Source organism: Aspergillus sydowii, assembly GCF_001890705.1.
Source record: "Aspergillus sydowii CBS 593.65 unplaced genomic scaffold ASPSYscaffold_6, whole genome shotgun sequence".
NCBI classification, from domain to species: Eukaryota; Fungi; Ascomycota; class Eurotiomycetes; order Eurotiales; family Aspergillaceae; genus Aspergillus; species Aspergillus sydowii.
Window position 1 is genome coordinate 864,467 of NW_024467864.1, and position 18,302 is coordinate 882,768.

At 51.1% G+C, this 18,302-nt stretch overlaps 6 protein-coding genes across 6 annotated transcripts; 2 read left to right on the forward strand and 4 right to left on the reverse strand.

The window, feature by feature from the left end:
• Positions 1-540: 540 nt before the first annotated feature.
• ASPSYDRAFT_32178 (LIM domain-containing protein) lies at positions 541-2,975 on the reverse strand (the record flags this gene model as incomplete). The annotated part of the gene is made up of 3 exons (XM_040844949.1): positions 541-2,627; positions 2,675-2,809; positions 2,867-2,975. 3 exons carry the CDS (start codon positions 2,973-2,975, stop codon positions 541-543), a joined length of 2,331 nt encoding a protein of 776 aa, XP_040701916.1.
• A 1,647-nt stretch (positions 2,976-4,622) lies between these two features.
• On the forward strand, positions 4,623-5,538 carry ASPSYDRAFT_1028061 (uncharacterized protein). Its single transcript, XM_040839772.1, has 2 exons — positions 4,623-5,077; positions 5,129-5,538. The coding sequence occupies exons 1-2, from the start codon at positions 5,009-5,011 to the stop codon at positions 5,501-5,503; spliced, it is 444 nt and encodes a 147-aa protein (XP_040701917.1). The 5' UTR covers positions 4,623-5,008; the 3' UTR covers positions 5,504-5,538.
• Positions 5,539-6,879: 1,341 nt separating this feature from the next.
• ASPSYDRAFT_90296 (inositol-3-phosphate synthase INO1) lies at positions 6,880-8,535 on the forward strand (the record flags this gene model as incomplete). The annotated part of the gene is made up of 2 exons (XM_040852312.1): positions 6,880-7,586; positions 7,638-8,535. 2 exons carry the CDS (start codon positions 6,880-6,882, stop codon positions 8,533-8,535), a joined length of 1,605 nt encoding a protein of 534 aa, XP_040701918.1.
• A 1,159-nt stretch (positions 8,536-9,694) lies between these two features.
• Positions 9,695-11,670, reverse strand: ASPSYDRAFT_133084 (uncharacterized protein; the record flags this gene model as incomplete). Its single annotated transcript, XM_040840627.1, has 3 exons — positions 9,695-9,862; positions 10,622-11,202; positions 11,259-11,670. The coding sequence occupies 3 exons, from the start codon at positions 11,668-11,670 to the stop codon at positions 9,695-9,697; spliced, it is 1,161 nt and encodes a 386-aa protein (XP_040701919.1).
• A 1,685-nt stretch (positions 11,671-13,355) lies between these two features.
• Positions 13,356-14,809, reverse strand: ASPSYDRAFT_58643 (bifunctional alcohol dehydrogenase/S-(hydroxymethyl)glutathione dehydrogenase; the record flags this gene model as incomplete). The annotated part of the gene is made up of 6 exons (XM_040849570.1): positions 13,356-13,570; positions 13,629-14,266; positions 14,332-14,467; positions 14,518-14,632; positions 14,713-14,727; positions 14,789-14,809. 6 exons carry the CDS (start codon positions 14,807-14,809, stop codon positions 13,356-13,358), a joined length of 1,140 nt encoding a protein of 379 aa, XP_040701920.1.
• Positions 14,810-16,847: 2,038 nt separating this feature from the next.
• On the reverse strand, positions 16,848-17,921 carry ASPSYDRAFT_152685 (Ldh family oxidoreductase; the record flags this gene model as incomplete). Its single annotated transcript, XM_040842218.1, has 1 exon — positions 16,848-17,921. The coding sequence occupies one exon, from the start codon at positions 17,919-17,921 to the stop codon at positions 16,848-16,850; it is 1,074 nt and encodes a 357-aa protein (XP_040701921.1).
• Positions 17,922-18,302: the final 381 nt, after the last annotated feature.

Genomic DNA, 18,302 nt, shown 5'->3' on the forward strand with positions numbered 1-18,302 from the left:
ATACATGTATGTGCATGCGTATGTTCAGCGAAGCAAGCAGTAAGCCCAGAAAGTATATCCAAACGGGAAATGCACGCAATTGAAAATGGACGGTAAGCGGAATAATAGAATGTATACATAACGGAGCAAATAATCAAAATAAGAATTTTGCTGTCCAAGCAACTCAGATCAAAGGTATGCGGGGTAGAAGCGAAGGTGTGTGTAAATATATACTGATAAGAAAAAAGAAAGGAAACCCAAACCAACCCAACCCAACCAAACCAAACCGGGTATAAACAATAAACAGTAAATCAGATCAGATCAGGCCGGTTTTTTTGCAAGGAAAAGAGGAAGGAGAGGAATCGAAGAGCATGAGTTCGTTCCAGAAGACATAGACGGACGGACTCATTAATATATAAAGTCAGGAAAAGGAAAGACGTGCTGATACATGCAACGATATGATAATATGATACTAGTACAAGGGGAAAAAGAAAGCCTCCAACCTAGCGCCTGTATTTGGAATAATCCGGAAATGAATAACAGTTAAAAAAGACGAGACGTTCATATCATCATCAATCTGGTTGTTCGGCGCTCAGGGAAGCGGCGCGCGCCAGGTGGTGGACCGAGGTGGTTAGGGTTGGGGCCTGGAGAAGGTGGAGGGCGTGGGTATGGTCCTCGTCCGGGGCCTGGCCCGTAGCCGTCGAATGAGCCTGGTGGTGGGCGAGGACGCCCACGGCCACGACCGGGGTAGCCTGGGGGAGGTGGTCGTCCACGGCCTGGAGGGGGCATCATGCCGGGAGGAGCGAGAGGGGAGGAGGGCATGGTTGGACGACGGATGCGATTCGGGGAGACTGAGGCGGCGGCGCGGCGGGCGTCGCGCTCGCAGTAGACGAAGCCGTTCCATTCGAAGTATTCGCCGTGGAGATCGATGTTGCAGGTGCGGCAGCGCAGGCAGTCGAGGTGGAATTTCTGGCGGTCGCCGGGGCCGGGTCCGGTGCGTTCGTTTGTTTCGAGATATTCGCCTTCGATTCCGGAGCGGCAGCCGGCGCACAGGGAGCCGTTGTTCTCGTGGTAGTGCTGCGCGCAGTAGGGGCGATCGCGGAGGACGTAGAAGTCGTTTGTTGTGAACGCCGAGCCGCACTGGAAGCAGACAAAGCATCCGCGGTGATAGCGGCCTGTGAGACGGCCGTCGGCCGATGAGATGGACTTGCCCAAAATAACTTCGCCGCAGCCCCGACAGGGTCCTCGTGGCTTGCCTCCTTGTTGTGGACGGGTCGAAGATTGTGTTTCAGATCGCGCTAGTGGTTTGGGTTCATCCATATCTTCCGAGTCATTAGGCACTTCGGGAATAAGAGACAGCCCACCCTTTCCAAGGCTTGGGTCTGTTGGGGAGTCGGGGCTGGAGAAAAATTCTGGGATGCGAGGGGGTTCGAGAGCCATGGGACTTTGCGTCTGGTGGGTTTCATCCAGGAGATCTTCTGATTTTGCCGGAGATTCTTTCGAAGGTTCCTCAACGACTGGGCCGAGAGGGGTCAAATCGGAGGGCTTTCGCCTGTACGAGCTCATGTCCGACTGGACGCTAGATAGCGAGGTGCCGCTTCTACTTTCTGAAGGTGAAGAATCAGAAGACGCTGTCGAATCCTCCACGGTATCGTCGGAAATATCGAGACCTAGGGCACGAGCGAAATTAGACACCGAAATGGCACTCTCGCTACTAGCATCCGACTTCTTCCTAGGAATGTCGTGTTGTTCATTCTGTTCTGGCAGAGTTGGCTGCAAATAGTCCGAGGCCGAGGGCTTGAAAACTTTGTAGTCGGTCTTGCTAGATCCCGTAGGTGATACTGATCGTTCCGCCTCGTTAGATAAATCTACTGGAGGCCCATAGGTGCTCTCCGCAGGGCTGTTATAGAATAGTTCGCCGGATCCACGAGAGCCGCTCAAACGTTCCGAGTCCGCATTTGATGATGCACGTAAAGGACTCGCAGCTGGCTTGTCGAGATACCCTGAGCCAAAATCGAAACCACTATGAACGTCGTGCTTGCCCTCCCGCCTGAAAGACGTGTCCGACATTGACGAATCCGAGAAAACTGACTGGTGGAACGGGTTCGGAGGAGACTGGGGAATAGGTGGTATGTCTGCCTCATATCTGTACCCAGCCAATGCCACACTTCCAAATGACCGGCTTGAGATTGCCGTTGATCTTTTCGAGTTTCGATCGCCGTATCGGGTACTCGCCAGAGATGTTCTATAACTGCTTTTGCTCTCTATTGAAACAGAGTGCTGGTGGGAATATGCGTTATCCTTCGGTAACGGTGGCGGTGGTTGGTCCTCGAATGGCAAATGCGCACTGTGGGGAGGTTGATCAACATCCCTGTTCATTGCATCTGCATATGCAGGAGAAGTGGCTAACGGCGCCGAAATGGAATCCTTCAATGTCATCCCGTTAACCCGCCGCCCGGACATCGATCGAGGCAGAGGGAAGCTTGGGATACTCTCGCCATTGCTGCTTGCTGTACTAGGGGGCTGAGGGAGGGGTGAAGTGCGCAGCGGTGACCGCGACCCCGGAGATGGTGAAAGAGGAGATGGAAAGAGAGAATTATTTCCGTCTTGTCCGCCATTAGGTTGCAGAAAAGGTTGGTCAACACATACTGGTTATTAAACGAATCGAAATTATGCCTAGGGGAAGAGAACATACTAGCTCTGAAAGGATCGATATGTGACGGCGGCCCTGCTCGCCCATTTTTGTTAGACCATTCATCCTCTGCTCCCAGTGTTGGTCTGCGAAAATCCGACTTTGGAGGAGGTGGAGGCGGGGGAGGAGACGATGTACCTGTGCGCGGGGAGCATTAGCATCATCGCTGAGGTCGAGGGGCTTGGACTATAGTACCGGTCGGTGATTTGGCGCAGACATGGTCTCCCATCGCAAGAATATCTACATTGCTCCCACAGTCGGAGCACTTTATCATGGGCAATTCGCCCATGCCTCCTCCTGCCATCTTAGCAGATGCGCCGCTCTCCAGAGTGGTCAATCCCCCGTTGTTAGAAAATCATCCGATTCGGGAGAGAGAAGTTAGATTCAATCATGGGTCGTGCATTCGTCGAAACAATAACTCATCAGGCGGTGCGGTGCGTAAATACCCCGTTCCCCGCGGTAAACAATCTCAGTCACTGAAGGCTGAGGTTGTGATGATTGAAGTGGATGGTTGTTGACGACGGAGCGAAGTTACCAGAGCGAGAAAGGGCTCCCCGGGGGATCATACCAACGATATTAATTAATCTTGTGACAGAGTGACCAATGGCAAGAGGTAACCATAATAACAAGAAATCGATAATCACAATAATTATAGTGACGGTGGGCCGGAGCCAACGACAGGCCTCGTGCGGTTGAAGTTCAAGAAGACAAGAACCATCCGAGCAACACGCGTTCCCAACGTCAGCCTTCCCATCCCAATCTCTCTCCCGACAGTCTCCTACTCTGCCAGGTAGTTAATCGTCTTCATGAAGTTGTTATTCTCTACTCATCTGTCTCGACATTCTCTGCAAACAATTTATTCTGACTGACCAGCAAGCCTCACAGGGTCGAGCGTCGTCTCATGGTTATCGGCCTCGCTACCCCTTTTCCAGTTCCACCCCCAAGTCCTCCCCCCACCTAGCCATTTAGCCAACCGTTTATGTGCAGAGATCCGGATGGAGTCAAGGTGCGATCCTCCTGAAAAGGCTAGTCGGCGACTAGCCCCTGAGCACCGACTCAGTGAGCCGTCTATCCCTCTGCAGATCTCTCAGGGGCCGACCACTCGACCATTGACAACGCAGTCAAGGCACCACAGCCACCATCCGCGCTTTGCTCATTCTCACCCCTCTGTCACTTCATCTGATCAGCACCTTGAATCCTCGCTGCATTTTGGCTCCAATCAACGCACATCCTTTCGGGTTTGCAACTAGCCTGCACGAGCTTCTCCGGCGCAAACCTCCAGAGCCCACCAGGGACGACGCTTTCAGCCTGTAACATTGCTTTTTCTCCTGCGAACGCCAGACGACACCAAGCTCCAAACAGAGTATATATCGAGTCATTCCTCATGGGTCTCTTTCGTCATCTTTCCTTGGGGTCCCTGACCCTACCCCACGGACATGATGTGGACCTGTGGAAGTTTACGTCTATGTCTAGTGTCTACACCGTACATAACAACACAATCGATGATGGGGTCCGATAATTGTTGAATTGACGAACTCGCGACGAGCTCGTCAAGTTTTGGTTCCTTGGCTGATAGGAGTGCGACTCGTACTTGACGTTCTTAGACACGGTAAGATTCTAGAGAACTCTGGTCACAGAACGAAGTCCCATGGTGATCTCACGGGCTAGCCGAAACCGTCAGCTGCGCACGGAGAGCTTTTTTCCAAGACTTTATTTATCCCACTGTCAACCAGTGCCACCAAGGATTAGGTTTCAGCTTGTCCCCTGTAATTCTCGGGACAAGCCATCGGAATCAGAAGTCTGCCCGGTAAGCCACAAATTTTGTCCGAGAGTCTTGGTTCCTTACCCGAGTTGGAAGCTCCTCAGTCACGGAGAGGGTCCCATGGAATACAGAACCCCGGGCTTATTGAACCTTCATGAGCAGATATCTCATTTTCTGCTCATCAGATCACGAGAGCTATTGCCAACTGTGCAACTGGTAATGATGGCATGAACTTCATGTGAACCCACCTGTAGATCATTCGACCCGTCTGGCGAGAGCGGCCTGGCTCTGGACTCTTGTTTCTATCTTAAAATATCCGTCCTCCGTAGAGTGACTGAGTGAGCCAATACCACCCATCATTATGTCTCATTGGGGCGAAAGACAAGTTTCGAAATGGTCGATCAGCCCACAATCGATCGATCTGCGATGGACAGTCAGTATCTAATTTTGGAAGACGCCGCAGTGCGAGGTCGAGACTACCCCTGAATCTACACCCAGGTAGCCAGTACGGATACTAAGCATGGTTTCATTTGGTGAAGTCATCGATCCGACGTTACGATAACCACCCGTCGATCATGGTGTTTCAGACATTGGTCTTTTGCATCACGCTGCTAGTCTGTTACGCTCACATGTCAATTACCGATGTCGGTTAGTCTCAGCCTTGAACGGAAAAGCGCGCCTAAATCCCTTGGCAGCAGCAGGAACGAGCTAAGAATGCAGCTCCACTGGGCTTTGGCGAGAAGGCGTCGACGCGGTCGCTTGGATCAGGGGCCGATCTTCTTCAGAGACGAAGGGACCAGAGTCGCAGAGATAATTCTGGAAGAACAGCAGCCAGCATTAATCGATATTCCTTCAGTGGAAATGAAAATAAGCCCCGATTGAAGATTTCCAGACCTTACCATCGCCGCGTGCGGCAGCTTTCAGGGGGTGCAGCATTCAGGAAGAATCAAACCATGGAACCCCATCCGAGCTTCCCGCCGCAGCGCACAAACCAGGGACCCCAAACTTTCGTCGCTCGAAATGGCATAAATCGGAGGCCAGCCCCCTGCACGCGAAATAATGATGCCTAACCAGTAACCACCTCGCGGATATTCTTATGCACCCTCAAGAACCGCATTACGGATAGTTTCGCCCATTATTCAGATTTTGCCAATGAAACCGTCTTTTTTGTTCTGGTACTCGGCCCTCTCAGTCACATCTGTAGCTTCCGATTCCGGTCCCTTGGTTGTGGACTTGTGGTGATGTGGGCGGAGTCCTGTCAGCGTCTGAATGCGGGTCACCTCCAGACTGGACTTGCGGAGTGCTTGAAAAAAATGTTGGGGTTGGATAGCGCACCATATTATTGAAGGCTCTTGTCTGGCCAGCATTCAACATCTATTCAGCACCATTTATCGCCATTAGCCTCTGCCGACGGATGCAGTGTTTTCGAAAGCCCGTGTAGCGTAGTGGCAGCTGGCTGGGCCATAAAAGCAGTGAGAATCAAACAAGGTACCTCAGGCGGGGGCCCCGGCGTTTGGTGGATCGCTGAACCACAGGAGCTCAACAGCATCCAGCCGAGGTGTAAGGAGTAGTAAACTAGCGATGGCATGTACAGCACATTATTAGGCAGAAGCGGGAAGCTGGAAAGCCTGGATACAACAAAGAAAATCACGGTTTTATGGGCCAAATGGCAGATATCGGGCATTTGTGGTAGCAAACTCTCGGTACGAGGGGCAACGGAGGTGACTGATAACGATAATACGTCGAAGCTCGACAAGACTTCAACGCCTCTTCACCGCAACTCCTCGCCCAGTTTTCAGGTCATGCCGTGCCCAGATGGCCCGCCACTGAAGAAGGCGAGAGTCTGGCCCAATTGGCTGCATACGGTGCCTTGGAGGGGTGTCCGCCCAGAAGGAACGATGGTGTGTTTTTTTTCGGGTCCCGCACGGATAAGATAAACGTGACCCGGACTCGAGTGTCCCGCTATAAAGTGAACCCTCCCCTCTTCCCGGTTTCCTCCTTCTCTCTTTCTCTCCACCCCAAAACGTTGTACTGACCTCAGTTTCAAGCTTTTACAATTGCTGTTATCTAAGGTCTTTTGATCACACTCTTACCCGAGGCGTGATCGCTCAACACCGTCAAGATTTTCTCCACACTTCTTAACTCGTGAGTCTCACCTCTTGTGTTCTCTACAGAGCATCACCCCACTGTCTTAACCCATTGAGACGCGAGACAATGCTATTCGGGCGTCCTTTCTGCAGTTAATATCATATGAGAAGTTGTTTTCTAACTTGTTTGTTCTCTAGGCGGCACCACCCGTTCAACGGCCGGCGCTCATCCAACCGTGGCGGAGCACCAGCCAGTATATTATACACCCACTAAATAACCACTGCGTTAATCGAACATCCTCAATCCCGCCATATACGTCAATACTCGTTCCTGAATTATTCCCGAAATTCTGAACACAATGGCTCCCCACGCAAATTCGGATGTTGCCGCCAATGGCGCCGTGAACGGGTCTGCCCATGCTGCTCGCGCCCCTCTGTTTACCGTCAACTCGCCCAATGTCGAGTACACCGACAATGAAATCAAGAGTACTTATGCTTATCATACTACCGATATCTCCCGCGCTGCGGATGGTAAGCTTGTCGCCACCCCCAAGGCGGCCAACTATCAGTTCAAGGTCGACCGTAAGGTCGGCAAGGTTGGTCTGATGATGGTCGGCTGGGGTGGTAACAACGGTTCCACCGTGACTGCTGGTATTATCGCCAACCGCCAGAACCTTACTTGGGAGACCAAGGAAGGTCCGCTTGCTGCCAACTACTATGGTTCTCTTGTCATGAGCTCTACTATTAAGCTTGGAACCGACTCCAAGACTGGCGACGAGATCAACATTCCCTTCAATGACATGCTGCCTATGGTCCACCCCAATGATCTTGTCATTGGCGGCTGGGACATCAGCAGTATGAACCTTGCGGACTCCATGGACCGTGCTCAGGTCCTTGAGCCCACTCTCAAGCAGCTTGTTCGCAAGCAGATGGCCGAGTTGAAGCCCCTGCCCAGTGTCTACTACCCTGACTTCATCGCTGCCAACCAGGAGGATCGTGCCGACAATGTCCTCGAGGGTTCTAAGGCTACCTGGGCTCACGTGGAGAAGATCCAGGCCGACATTCGGTAAGTTTCGCTAGGCTCCGTTAAGAGAGAGATCTGTACTAACTAAAACAGCAACTTCAAGGCTGAAAATGGTCTCGACAAAGTGATCGTCATGTGGACTGCCAATACCGAGCGTTACGCCGACATCGTCCCTGGCGTCAACGACACCGCTGACAACCTTCTGAACTCCATCAAGACAGGTCACTCTGAAGTCTCTCCTTCGACTATCTTCGCGGTTGCCTGTATCTTGGACAAGACTCCTTTCATCAATGGATCCCCTCAGAACACCTTTGTTCCCGGTGCCATCGACCTCGCTGAGAAGCACAATGCCTTCATTGGTGGTGACGATTTCAAGTCTGGCCAGACCAAGATGAAGTCTGCTCTTGTTGACTTTCTGATCAACGCCGGTATCAAACTTACCTCCATTGCCAGCTACAACCACCTTGGTAACAATGATGGTAAGAACTTGAGCTCTCAAAAGCAGTTCCGCTCCAAGGAGATCTCCAAGTCCAATGTTGTCGATGACATGGTTGCTGCCAACCACGTCCTGTATGAGAAGGATGAGCACCCCGACCACTGTGTTGTGATCAAGTACATGCCTGGCGTTGGTGACAACAAGCGTGCTCTGGATGAGTATTACGCGGAAATTTTCATGGGCGGTCATCAGACCATCAGCTTGTTCAACATCTGTGAGGATTCGCTGCTTGCATCGCCTCTCATCATTGACTTGGTTGTGCTTGCCGAGATGATGACCCGTATTAGCTGGAAGGCTGATGACGCCGCTGAATACAAGGGCTTCCACAGCGTCCTCAGCGTGCTGAGCTACATGCTCAAAGCTCCCTTGACTCCTCCTGGTACCCCAGTTGTCAACTCCCTGGCCAAGCAGCGCAGCGCTCTGACCAACATATTCCGTGCATGTGTTGGCTTGCAGCCTGAGAATGACATGACTCTCGAGCACAAGCTGTTCTAGAGCCGCACTCGAGTCTCTTTTTTTGCGGGGTAATTCCACGCAAAACATCTTCTGTTCGCCAACTATAGCCACTCGTTGAAATGCAATGAACGCAACCAGATTGATCTGCCTGATTACAGATGTTCCCGTGTAGTTTTGTAGAGACTCCTCCATAACCGTAGGCTCAAAACTTTACTAGTAGTTGCGGCACCGAGTATCCCTGCAATATGACTGCACGAAGAGACCCTCCTGGATTTTATCGAGGGAATTGACTATATTAAGGGAATTCTACAGTCTGTGCTCATATTTCCTCTTCGCGACATACCAGTAACTAACAAGCCCAGGCTTCCTCTCAACCGCCCGCTTCCGCATCCTAGTCGTAACATCCACCGTTTCTTAAAACCGTGGGGCGTCTGCGCTCAAGCCTCAAAACTCTCAGCTCCTCAACGTACGCTAGATTTCCTCCTTTGGTCGTCAAACAAGTTGTTACCCATCCGTGTACAGAACAAGACAAAGACTTCACCTGGCCGGCCTTGCCGGCTGAGCTGAAACAGCACGCCACGGTGCGCTTCTATAGCCGGTAAAAATTGGAAAATGGCGTGCATCCTTCAGGTGACCCGAGCGGGGGAACTATGGCTGTTGCTCTTAGAGCATATTGGGTTCATTGCGGCGCCGGATGTGATCTGCAGAGGCCGGAATGGTATTTGGAGAGATGTATTCGGACCATACAAAAAGACTGAGCCTTCGAGACTTTTGTGCCAAATGTGAGCTTTGCACAGAATAGATAGTATTAAACTGAGTGCATTATAGAATAAGTCCAAGGGTGTGAAAGCATTTGACAGAGCATAATATTTTCTACAACATAACATACAGAAACTTGGGCAAATGAATGTACATACAAAAGTGGAAACCCATGTCTCAGGCCGGTTACAAAATCGAGTATTCAGACAGATATCTAAAAATAATGCTAAACCATCGTGCTACCTCGATTGATGGAGATTCTATACAGGAATGTACGATCGGTGGATCAGACTTGAAGGTGAGTAGCCACGAGGGTGCCTCAAGTCTGTGTTCCAATCGCTAACCCCCCGGGGATTTACTTGATCTGTTCATCCCTCTTTGTGTGATTTTCATAGACATGGAACAGCTACCAGGCCCTTACGTCCCGGTGGGAAGCTGTTTAACCTTCAGCAAGCTGAGGTCGTTGCGCATCGTCTCCATCAACCGAGTCATCTCGTCGAGTCGTTCCTTCAAGTCCTTGTTCTCCTGCCTTTGCAGCAGCAACAGATCCCTGCTCACGCGCAGCTGAGACCGTTGTATCTTGACCAATTCCCTGATGGGATCGACGCTATGCTCGTCAGAAGAGTGTGAAGTCGAGAACGATGTGAATTGCAGAAACATGTAACGCAATAGGCCTTCGATTTCTGAAACGGACACGCCAATCCAGGTACTGTCCCCATAAATAAATAATATATCTGCAGACCTCATCATGTTGAAAGCTTGGACGCGTACAGAAGTACTAGCTTAAAACTTTGATTGAGTTTCGTGAAGAGAGAAGAGAGAAGGGAAAAAAAGAAGAGGGGGAGGGGGGACGAGGGGAGATAGTCGCTGGCCTCCAGCATGGGTCGTTCCTTCCATTCTGGACGAGATGGGTTCCTCCCCGACTCGGCTGTTGCTCATCAGACAAGGGAGCTTTAGCAACTACTCGAGTACAGCGCAATCCTGTAAATGCATTCTTCTGGATTCCTTTACCAGAGGCAGCAGTGGGCGGTTCGAACACTGCTGCTATGCCCTAAGAAGCGCCTACCTGCTGAGTTCCTAGATGAACTTGGACATTCAAGGGTCGACACCAAGTTTTGTATCTTTTGGTCATGGTCGAGAAGATAAGCTTTGCAAATATCTAGATTGAGCAGTCCAGCTGCCCTTCCCTCGGAGCAGACATGCATGTCCAAAGGGAAACGGCGACCAACTAGCGACGAAGTAAGTAGTACATGCTATCCAAGGAACACCACATCGCGCGACGGTATCGCCTCCCCATCAAGTATGATTCGTTTCGCGGCGTTGGGTCACTCCCTTGATCAGAACCGTCACAGAATAGTCGTCGTACCTCCCCCGAGCTCGCCACCACATTGGCAAACTCGTGCATGTATTCTGGGTCATGGAACATTGGACTAGCTTTCTTCCTCCATCTCGGATCTTTGATATCTATCCCCGGCCCAAGGTCTAGCCATTTAGTGGTTATCACTGCCTTGCCATCCTTGCCACAGTCGCGGAGGGTGGTCTCAAACTCAACGCCGCAAGCCGAGCACTGCATACACTTTGCAGCAGTCGACGGCCCATCCAGACAGAACCCCCGCTGCCGAATAATATGTCGAATCTCGTCCATTATCTCCGAAGTACCCAGCGTTTGCGAGCCGCAAATGTTCTGATTCATGAGCACCCAATAACTAACCTTGGCATCCCAGTCGGAACCAATATCAACATCGTGAAGTAGCAACCACTGCTGTATCTGCAGAACTAGAGATGGCGTTGGGCAAGCTCCACCAGCAGGCGTGCAGACCCGTCCTTCCACCGACAACAACGTTGTTCTTGCAGGATTTTTAATATAGTCAACCACCTCAGTGTATGCCAGGGTCTCAGCACTGATCCCGTAGCGGCCGCCACGATAGTAGTTCTGCAGCGCGGCGACTAGGTGGCAGTGGTGGAACCAATAACGGCTTTGGGGGCTGTGGACAGATGCGTACCACCGAAGCGAAGGTAGTGCTCCGCCGTCGGGTCCCGGTACCGTAGTCCCAGATCCGGGCATTTCTTGTGGACACGACTCTCGGTACAGGCTGGATGGCGGACATCGGTGATACGATGTAGTTTTGCGCAGTAGTGGCAGCAAAACATCCAGGGGAGGTCTCGGGCTAGTCTGGTGAAGACGGAAACAGCTAATGGCTTGTCGCGCAGTGGCTTGAAGTCACAGAGACTTGTCGTGGAATGGTTTAGTGTTCGGCTGCATAGGCTTAAGCAGATGATGTCGGCGGTTTCCAGGAAGTTTGTGATGAGTAGCAATAGTTCAAGCGGTAGCAGTTCCAGGTTATAAAGTGGTACCGTGCGTGGACTGCGTGAGAAAAGGTGAATCTGCCTTGCAATCCAATTTATTAGGCCCATCTTGAAACTGCGGGTTAGTAGTATGAGGTGAGAAGGTCACTTGAACGTTGAAAGTTGATTGTAGAACACCGTCATTATTCCTTGGTCAGGACACAAAATGGTCATGCCATTCTACCTACTTGCTTTACCAAAGTTCACGAAAGTAACAAACATCTGTGTAATTACCAATATCTACTATCGAAGGTGCCCAACCATCAATTTCCATCCAAGGCTATCCTCAAAGTAATTTCTTTCCTGACGTCCAAAAGTACGTATACCTGTCGTTCACATGGACTTCGGGTTAAGAATCCCCGATAAACAACGGAAGAGCAACACAAGGCCAAGCGCTATGCAATATAACCACTAAGCTATTGACAACAGCAGCATCTATCTAGTACCATGGCTGGCAAGCTCGATCTCGACCGCATTATCTGTCATGACTACGAAGTTATGCCATAGCTATGATCCCACCCAAAATTATAGCATTCGTAGACCCTAATCTTTCATGTCTCGATCTGTTTCTACTTAGGAGGCTAGTACTAACCAAGCAAAGAGACATGTTCCCACGGATTAGTTAAGATTAGAGGCAGGCTAGTTAAAGTACCTCCCTCTACATCACCAAAGGTAGTAGCATCTATACGAACAAACTACTTAGGCATTACTAACACTTAGATACTTTAAGCTTTCCCATTATCATACACCACTAACCAGCTGGTTCACTTATGGTTGGTTAGAGACAACCCGGCCGGATCGGTAACATGCCCGGTCGGACGCGGACCCGATCCCGGCCGGTCCCCTCACTTCAATTCCCAGGTGAACGCCAGTCACTTCTTATACCTTGTTCTGTTTCGGCTTGTGCGGAGAAGAAGTATCAAAAATGATAACTTGGAGTCTCTCCGATTTCGTGGACCGTATGTTAATCAATGAGTCGTGGTGGTAATTGGAGATATATAGATGTCCGCGAATATTGATGGTTTTAGACGCTCAGACAAGCTAATACTGTTAGTATATCCGTGGGTAAACGCCTATAATTGAGAGATTATAAAGGTATTCAGCGAGATAGGTAAAAGCACTACACGTATATTTTTGGACATAGCGGCTCGTTGGAAAGGAATGGAAGAGAGGGGACCTGAGGAGGACCTGAGGGGTAAATTCCGGGTGGGGACGGGAATGGAGGTGCATCTCCGATAATAAGCCCGCGATAGTCGATACCAAAAGTTTGGAAAGAAGGAACCTTGGAGGAAACGAAGCAGTTTAGTGCGATTTTTGGCTTATTGAGCTGAGCTACGGAGTTGAGCGGTGGTCACTATGATTACTCTTATATATCATCGATTGGACCTAGTCGTTTGGGAATGGCTCTAGCTGCTTCTACGAATTGTCTAAGTGGCTTTCCATCTCACCGAGGAATAGAATATATTCAGGTTCGGTCGGCCGGATGATGACCACGCGTTCTTGATACCCTGTTAGTAGTAGTACTACTAGTTATAGAAGGAGTGATGTCGGTGTGCTTTGGGTTGAGGACCTTGAGGGCATTACGTCGGCCATATATAAGTACTTCGTAGCCAGTTTGTTTCCTGACTCTCGCAAGATTTTGTGTATCATTACGAACAGGTCATACAATGATGTCCAAAAATGACGACATTTATTGTTATTTAACTTTTCATATCTCATTCAAACTACATACACATAACATGGCTTTATATGATTTATGACAGATCAACGACGCAGCGGATGCAGTCGCCGGCCTTCATCTGTTCGAAGGCAGTGTTAATGTTGGACAGAGCCTCACGGTGGGTGATGAATTCGTCGACCTTGAGGTTGCCCTCGAGGTAGTCGTCTACGAGACCGGGGAGCTGAGTGCGACCCTTGATACCACCGAAGGCGCAACCCTTCCATACACGGCCGGTGACGAGTTGGAATGCTAGAGATTGGTAAGTAAACGAAGCATTCAGAAGACCCGAGGACAAAAGTTAACTTACGTCGAGTGGAGATCTCCTGGCCAGCAGCAGCAACACCAATGACGATACTCTCACCCCACCCCTTGTGGCAGGCCTCGAGAGCGGCGCGCATGACACCGACGTTACCCGTGCAGTCGAAGGTGTAGTCGCAACCGCCATCGGTCATCTCGATCAGCTTCTCCTGGATAGTCTGGCCGTTGAGCTTGGTGGGGTTGACGAAGTCGGTGGCACCGAACTTGCGGGACCATTCCTCCTTGGTGTCGTTGACATCGACGGCAATGATCTTGCCAGCCTTGTTCTTAACAGCACCCTGCATGACTGAAAGACCGACACATCCAGCACCAAAAACAGCAATGTTGGAGCCCTCCTCGACCTTGGCGGTGACAACGGCGGCACCGTAACCGGTTGTGATACCGCAGCCGAGTAGGCAGGATCGGTCGGTGGGAATCTTGGGGGTAACAGCAACGACGGAGATGTCGGCGACAACAGTGTACTGGGAGAAGGTGGAGGTACCCATGAAGTGGAGGATGTCCTTGCCGCGGGCCTTGAAACGAGAAGTGCCGTCGGGCATCACACCCTTACCTTGAGTGGCACGGATCTTGCCGCAGAGGTTAGTCTTGCCAGACTTGCAGAACTTGCATTCCCGGCACTCGGGGGTGCTGCAGAAAATGTTAACAAATGTTCTTTACGTCTGGCTCCCGCAAAAACTAAAGGGAAAACATACTAAAGAGCAACGACATAGTCGCCGGGCTTCACGGAGGTGACGCCCTCGCCGACAGACTCGACGATACCGGCACCCTCGTGACCGAGGACAATGGGGAAAGCACCCTCTGGGTCCTTTCCAGAGAGAGTGTAGGCATCTGTGGCTGTCAGCAAAATTAAGCTAAGTTGAGCGCACTCGAAAACCGACCTGTGTGGCAGACACCGGTGTGGTGAACCTGGATGCGAACCTCGTGGGCTCTGGGAGGTGCGACCTCAATGTCTTCGATGGAGAGGGGCTGTGCGGCGGCCCACGCAATTGCGGCCTAAACAAATCGCAGTTGGTACACGAACTCAAAATCCCCATTGTTTATTCATTCTTCAGCGAAAAAACCGGTCTTCTTACCTTGCAGGTGATAGTCTGCAGCAATTAGTATCGGTGCAAGTAGAAAATAGATGACCGTAGGGAGTAGAGGACTTACCTGGCCTACGGTGCTAGCCATTATGACGATGTGGATGGAAGCTACTGAAGCTGGAGAAATGGGAGTTGAGAAGGGAAGAGATGGAAAGGAAGAAGAAAGATGACGGAGGATAGGAAGAGCCAGAAGCTGTTATTAAGGATCGGGAAACTAGAGGGAATCCGCCGGAAAGTGAAAAGACGCAGCAGAAGAAAAAGAGGCAGTGGTGAGGGGGAGGAGGGGGTGGGGGTCCCGATGAGGGGCTCTTGTCTACCGCGAGTCCGCGACCGCGTCTCGTTCAGCATTTACCCGCTGCCAACACCCAGCGAATCGAGCGGAATCAAACCATCTTGGAGTGTCCCCTCATTCTCCGCATGCCGATTGAGTCATTGGTCACTGCGTTGGAGAAATTGGTGGGTTGCAAGTTACAAGTTCACGGCCAATGCCAGCTTGTTGGCGTCTGCATATCACGGTCTTCACAGGGAAGTGGGTTATCAACCCTAGAGTCTGGACGAGCAGCCCCTGTCGTTACCAACTCGTGAATCTCTTCTTGGAGATGCATCTTGCTTCCCCCCAAAATGGTCAAAATATCCGGCCCTCCTGCGGATGTGTTTGGCCGGTGCACGCCAAGCTCTTGGATAGCGTCATGCTCCAGCATCATTTCCTATAACTCAAGGTGGGGAAATTAACACCCAATCTTCAGATAACGATAGTTAGATGAACTCCGTACGTATTAATTATTATACTAAGCAATTCCACTAGATGCGCTACCTAGACTTCCCTCTTCTTCGGCGCCTTGACCGAATCCTCCTTATACAAAGCGCCGTCACCAGCCCGAGACAAGCAGCCGCAGCACCGATCCAGACCGTCCTCGTAACGGTAGGATGATAAATTCCCACGATAGTCATTTGGGAAATGCCCCGAGAATTCCGTAGGCCCCTGCTTAAATCACATCACCCGCCCCGGAAGAGCAGCGCCATCCTCCAAGCCCTCGCGCAGCAAGTTCGTGAACACATTCTGCGACACAGATATCGAAATCGCCGCACCAATGTTAATTGCAAATTCCACACTCGCCGTACCCACAGGGATACCCTTCAGATCATCCAGCACCGCCCGCATCGCGGACCAAGGCTGCGGAAAGGATAGCCCGATCCCGGTTCTGAACATCACCTGCCAACCCATCCAGGCAGAGCATGAGGTAGATGGGGTGAAGAGAGTCAGAAGCCCAAAGCCGATGGCAATCATGCTGGGTACCAGGATCATTAGCGGGGCATAGTAACTAATTGCGGGGACGAAGCCCGAGCTGATTGCGGCTATGAAGATTCCTGTAATAGAGGGAGGAGCATCTGGCCCGACTCGGCGGCGGTGGCGCCTTTAATGGCTTGAAACCAGATCGGGAGCTTGAAATAAAGCACTTGCCAATCCGGCTGTCAGGACCTGGGTTCTCGAGGACGGACTCACGAAGTAGTCAATAACATCAAACACCGCTGAAGAGCAGAGGCTCTTCGATTGGGAAACGAAACTGGGGGATTGCCTATACCCCGAACTGATGCTCCTTTGCGCCGCAAATTCAGGGCCTGGCTAATCACCAAATGCTTAGCTGTACTGGTTGACTTTGTCTGGCCGGTGGTCTACCGGACTATCTCTTAGAGTTCATGGCGTATCATATTTTGCAGTAGTTCATGCAGCCACCAGATCTGGCTAAACAGCCAAGTACGGGCATGTGTCTAGACCGTGGNAGTATCCTTGCACTTTGCAGCTGTAAGGAGAACAGCCGTGCTTGCGAATGCCTTCAGCAGCCACAAGATCAAGCTCTCACCTAGGTACCTCCAGTCGGGCACATCCACCTGCAGGCACAGTTGGTTTCAAATGCAGGCGAAATACGCCAGCTGTGCGTCGTTTTAAAGCCATAATATTGTTAAACAGAGCGATGAAATAGTACAGGTGCAGGTGGTAATTAGCTGGTACTTAATTAGTATACCTCGACTTCTCTGATCCAACAGAAATGTATTAAATTATAATATTTTCGACAGTTAAATGGGATAAGAAACACCACATTTATAAAGTGCATGAAGCCCTCCTGTTAAAACTTCAACTCCTCAACACCAACAAGCCTAGCCTCCTTATTCAAGTTCTCAATCTCCACCTCCGTAAACGGAATCCCTTCATCCAACCTCTTCTCCCTCAAGATCTGCTCAATCTCCCCAGGATAATATATCCTGTCCACCCCTCCCATCTTATCACTCCCAACAACCCGCTGATACAGATAATCCATGCGCTCCTTAAAGTCATCAAGACTAACAAACAAATCCGGCTTGATGGCCATCAAGAAGTGGCCAACATCCGACGGTTTCGACGGGTCATAGGGCCCCGTAACGTGTCCAGCAAAGGCTGATCCTGAAAAGACACCAGAGAACACATCCATCATAACTGATAGAGCAGAACCCTTGGGCCCCCCCATTGGTAGCATCACGCCCTCAAGCGCACGGGCAGGGTCATCGGTAATATTTCCATCAGCATCAAGCGCCCAATCCGTGGGGATCTTCTCCCCGCGGCGGAGCGCCTTGTAGATCTTCCCGCGCGCCGCAACAGACGGCGCCATGTCTAGGATGAACGGCCGTTCCTTGCCAGCGGGGGCTCCGCAAGCAATCGGAGACACGCCCATGAGCTTAGATTTTCCGCCCCATACAGGGAGGGCGGGCGAGGAGTTCGTGAAGACAAGAGCCATCATCCCTGCGTCTATCGCCTGCTGGACGATCCAGGCGGACATGCCGAAGTGGTTTGAGTGCTTGACGGAGACGAGACCGAGGCCAAATTCCTGCGCCATTTCGATGGCGCGCTGCATGCCTTTCTGGGCGGATACAAAGCCGAATGTGTTTTTGCCGTCGACTTGCGCGGCGATTGGTGTGATTTGATGTAGTTCTGGGGTGGCTGATGGGTCTAGGACTTTTTGGCGGATGCGTTGCATGTATGAGGGGATGCGGTTGGCGCCGTGCGTGTCTACGCCGCGGAGATCTGCTTGCACGAGGCAGCTGGAAACTGTGGCGGCGTGGTTTTCGGGGACATTGTTGGCAACTAGCACGCGGTGGACGAAGCTTTCCAGGTCGGTGGGTTTGATATGGTGGATTTGCTGGGTTGTAGCTGATGGTTCCGACATTGCGAGATAATTAATAAAGTTTTGATTTATATTTGCTTGACAACTGAGGCTTGGAAATATACTCTCTAGCTATTTCGGTATCTTTGCAGAATGGCCGGGGTAGGTGAGGCTTTTATGCGCTGACGGTTGGCATCCGCGTGGAGGTGGATTTTTCGGAGAGGCTCCGCCCCGCGGGGCACGGCCGGCAACTCTTACCAGTGCCGCTAGATACACGAAGCTGACAGTACTAAAGTACAGTCTGATTCCGCCTGATTCCGCCAGCAACGTACTGTAGGTTGATAATGAATCTAGCCGCCCTCTAAATCGGACAGTCTCACTAATAAACGATGGGAGCGAACCGCTAGGACAAAGCCTTCGATGATGAATACATGGGTGGATGAG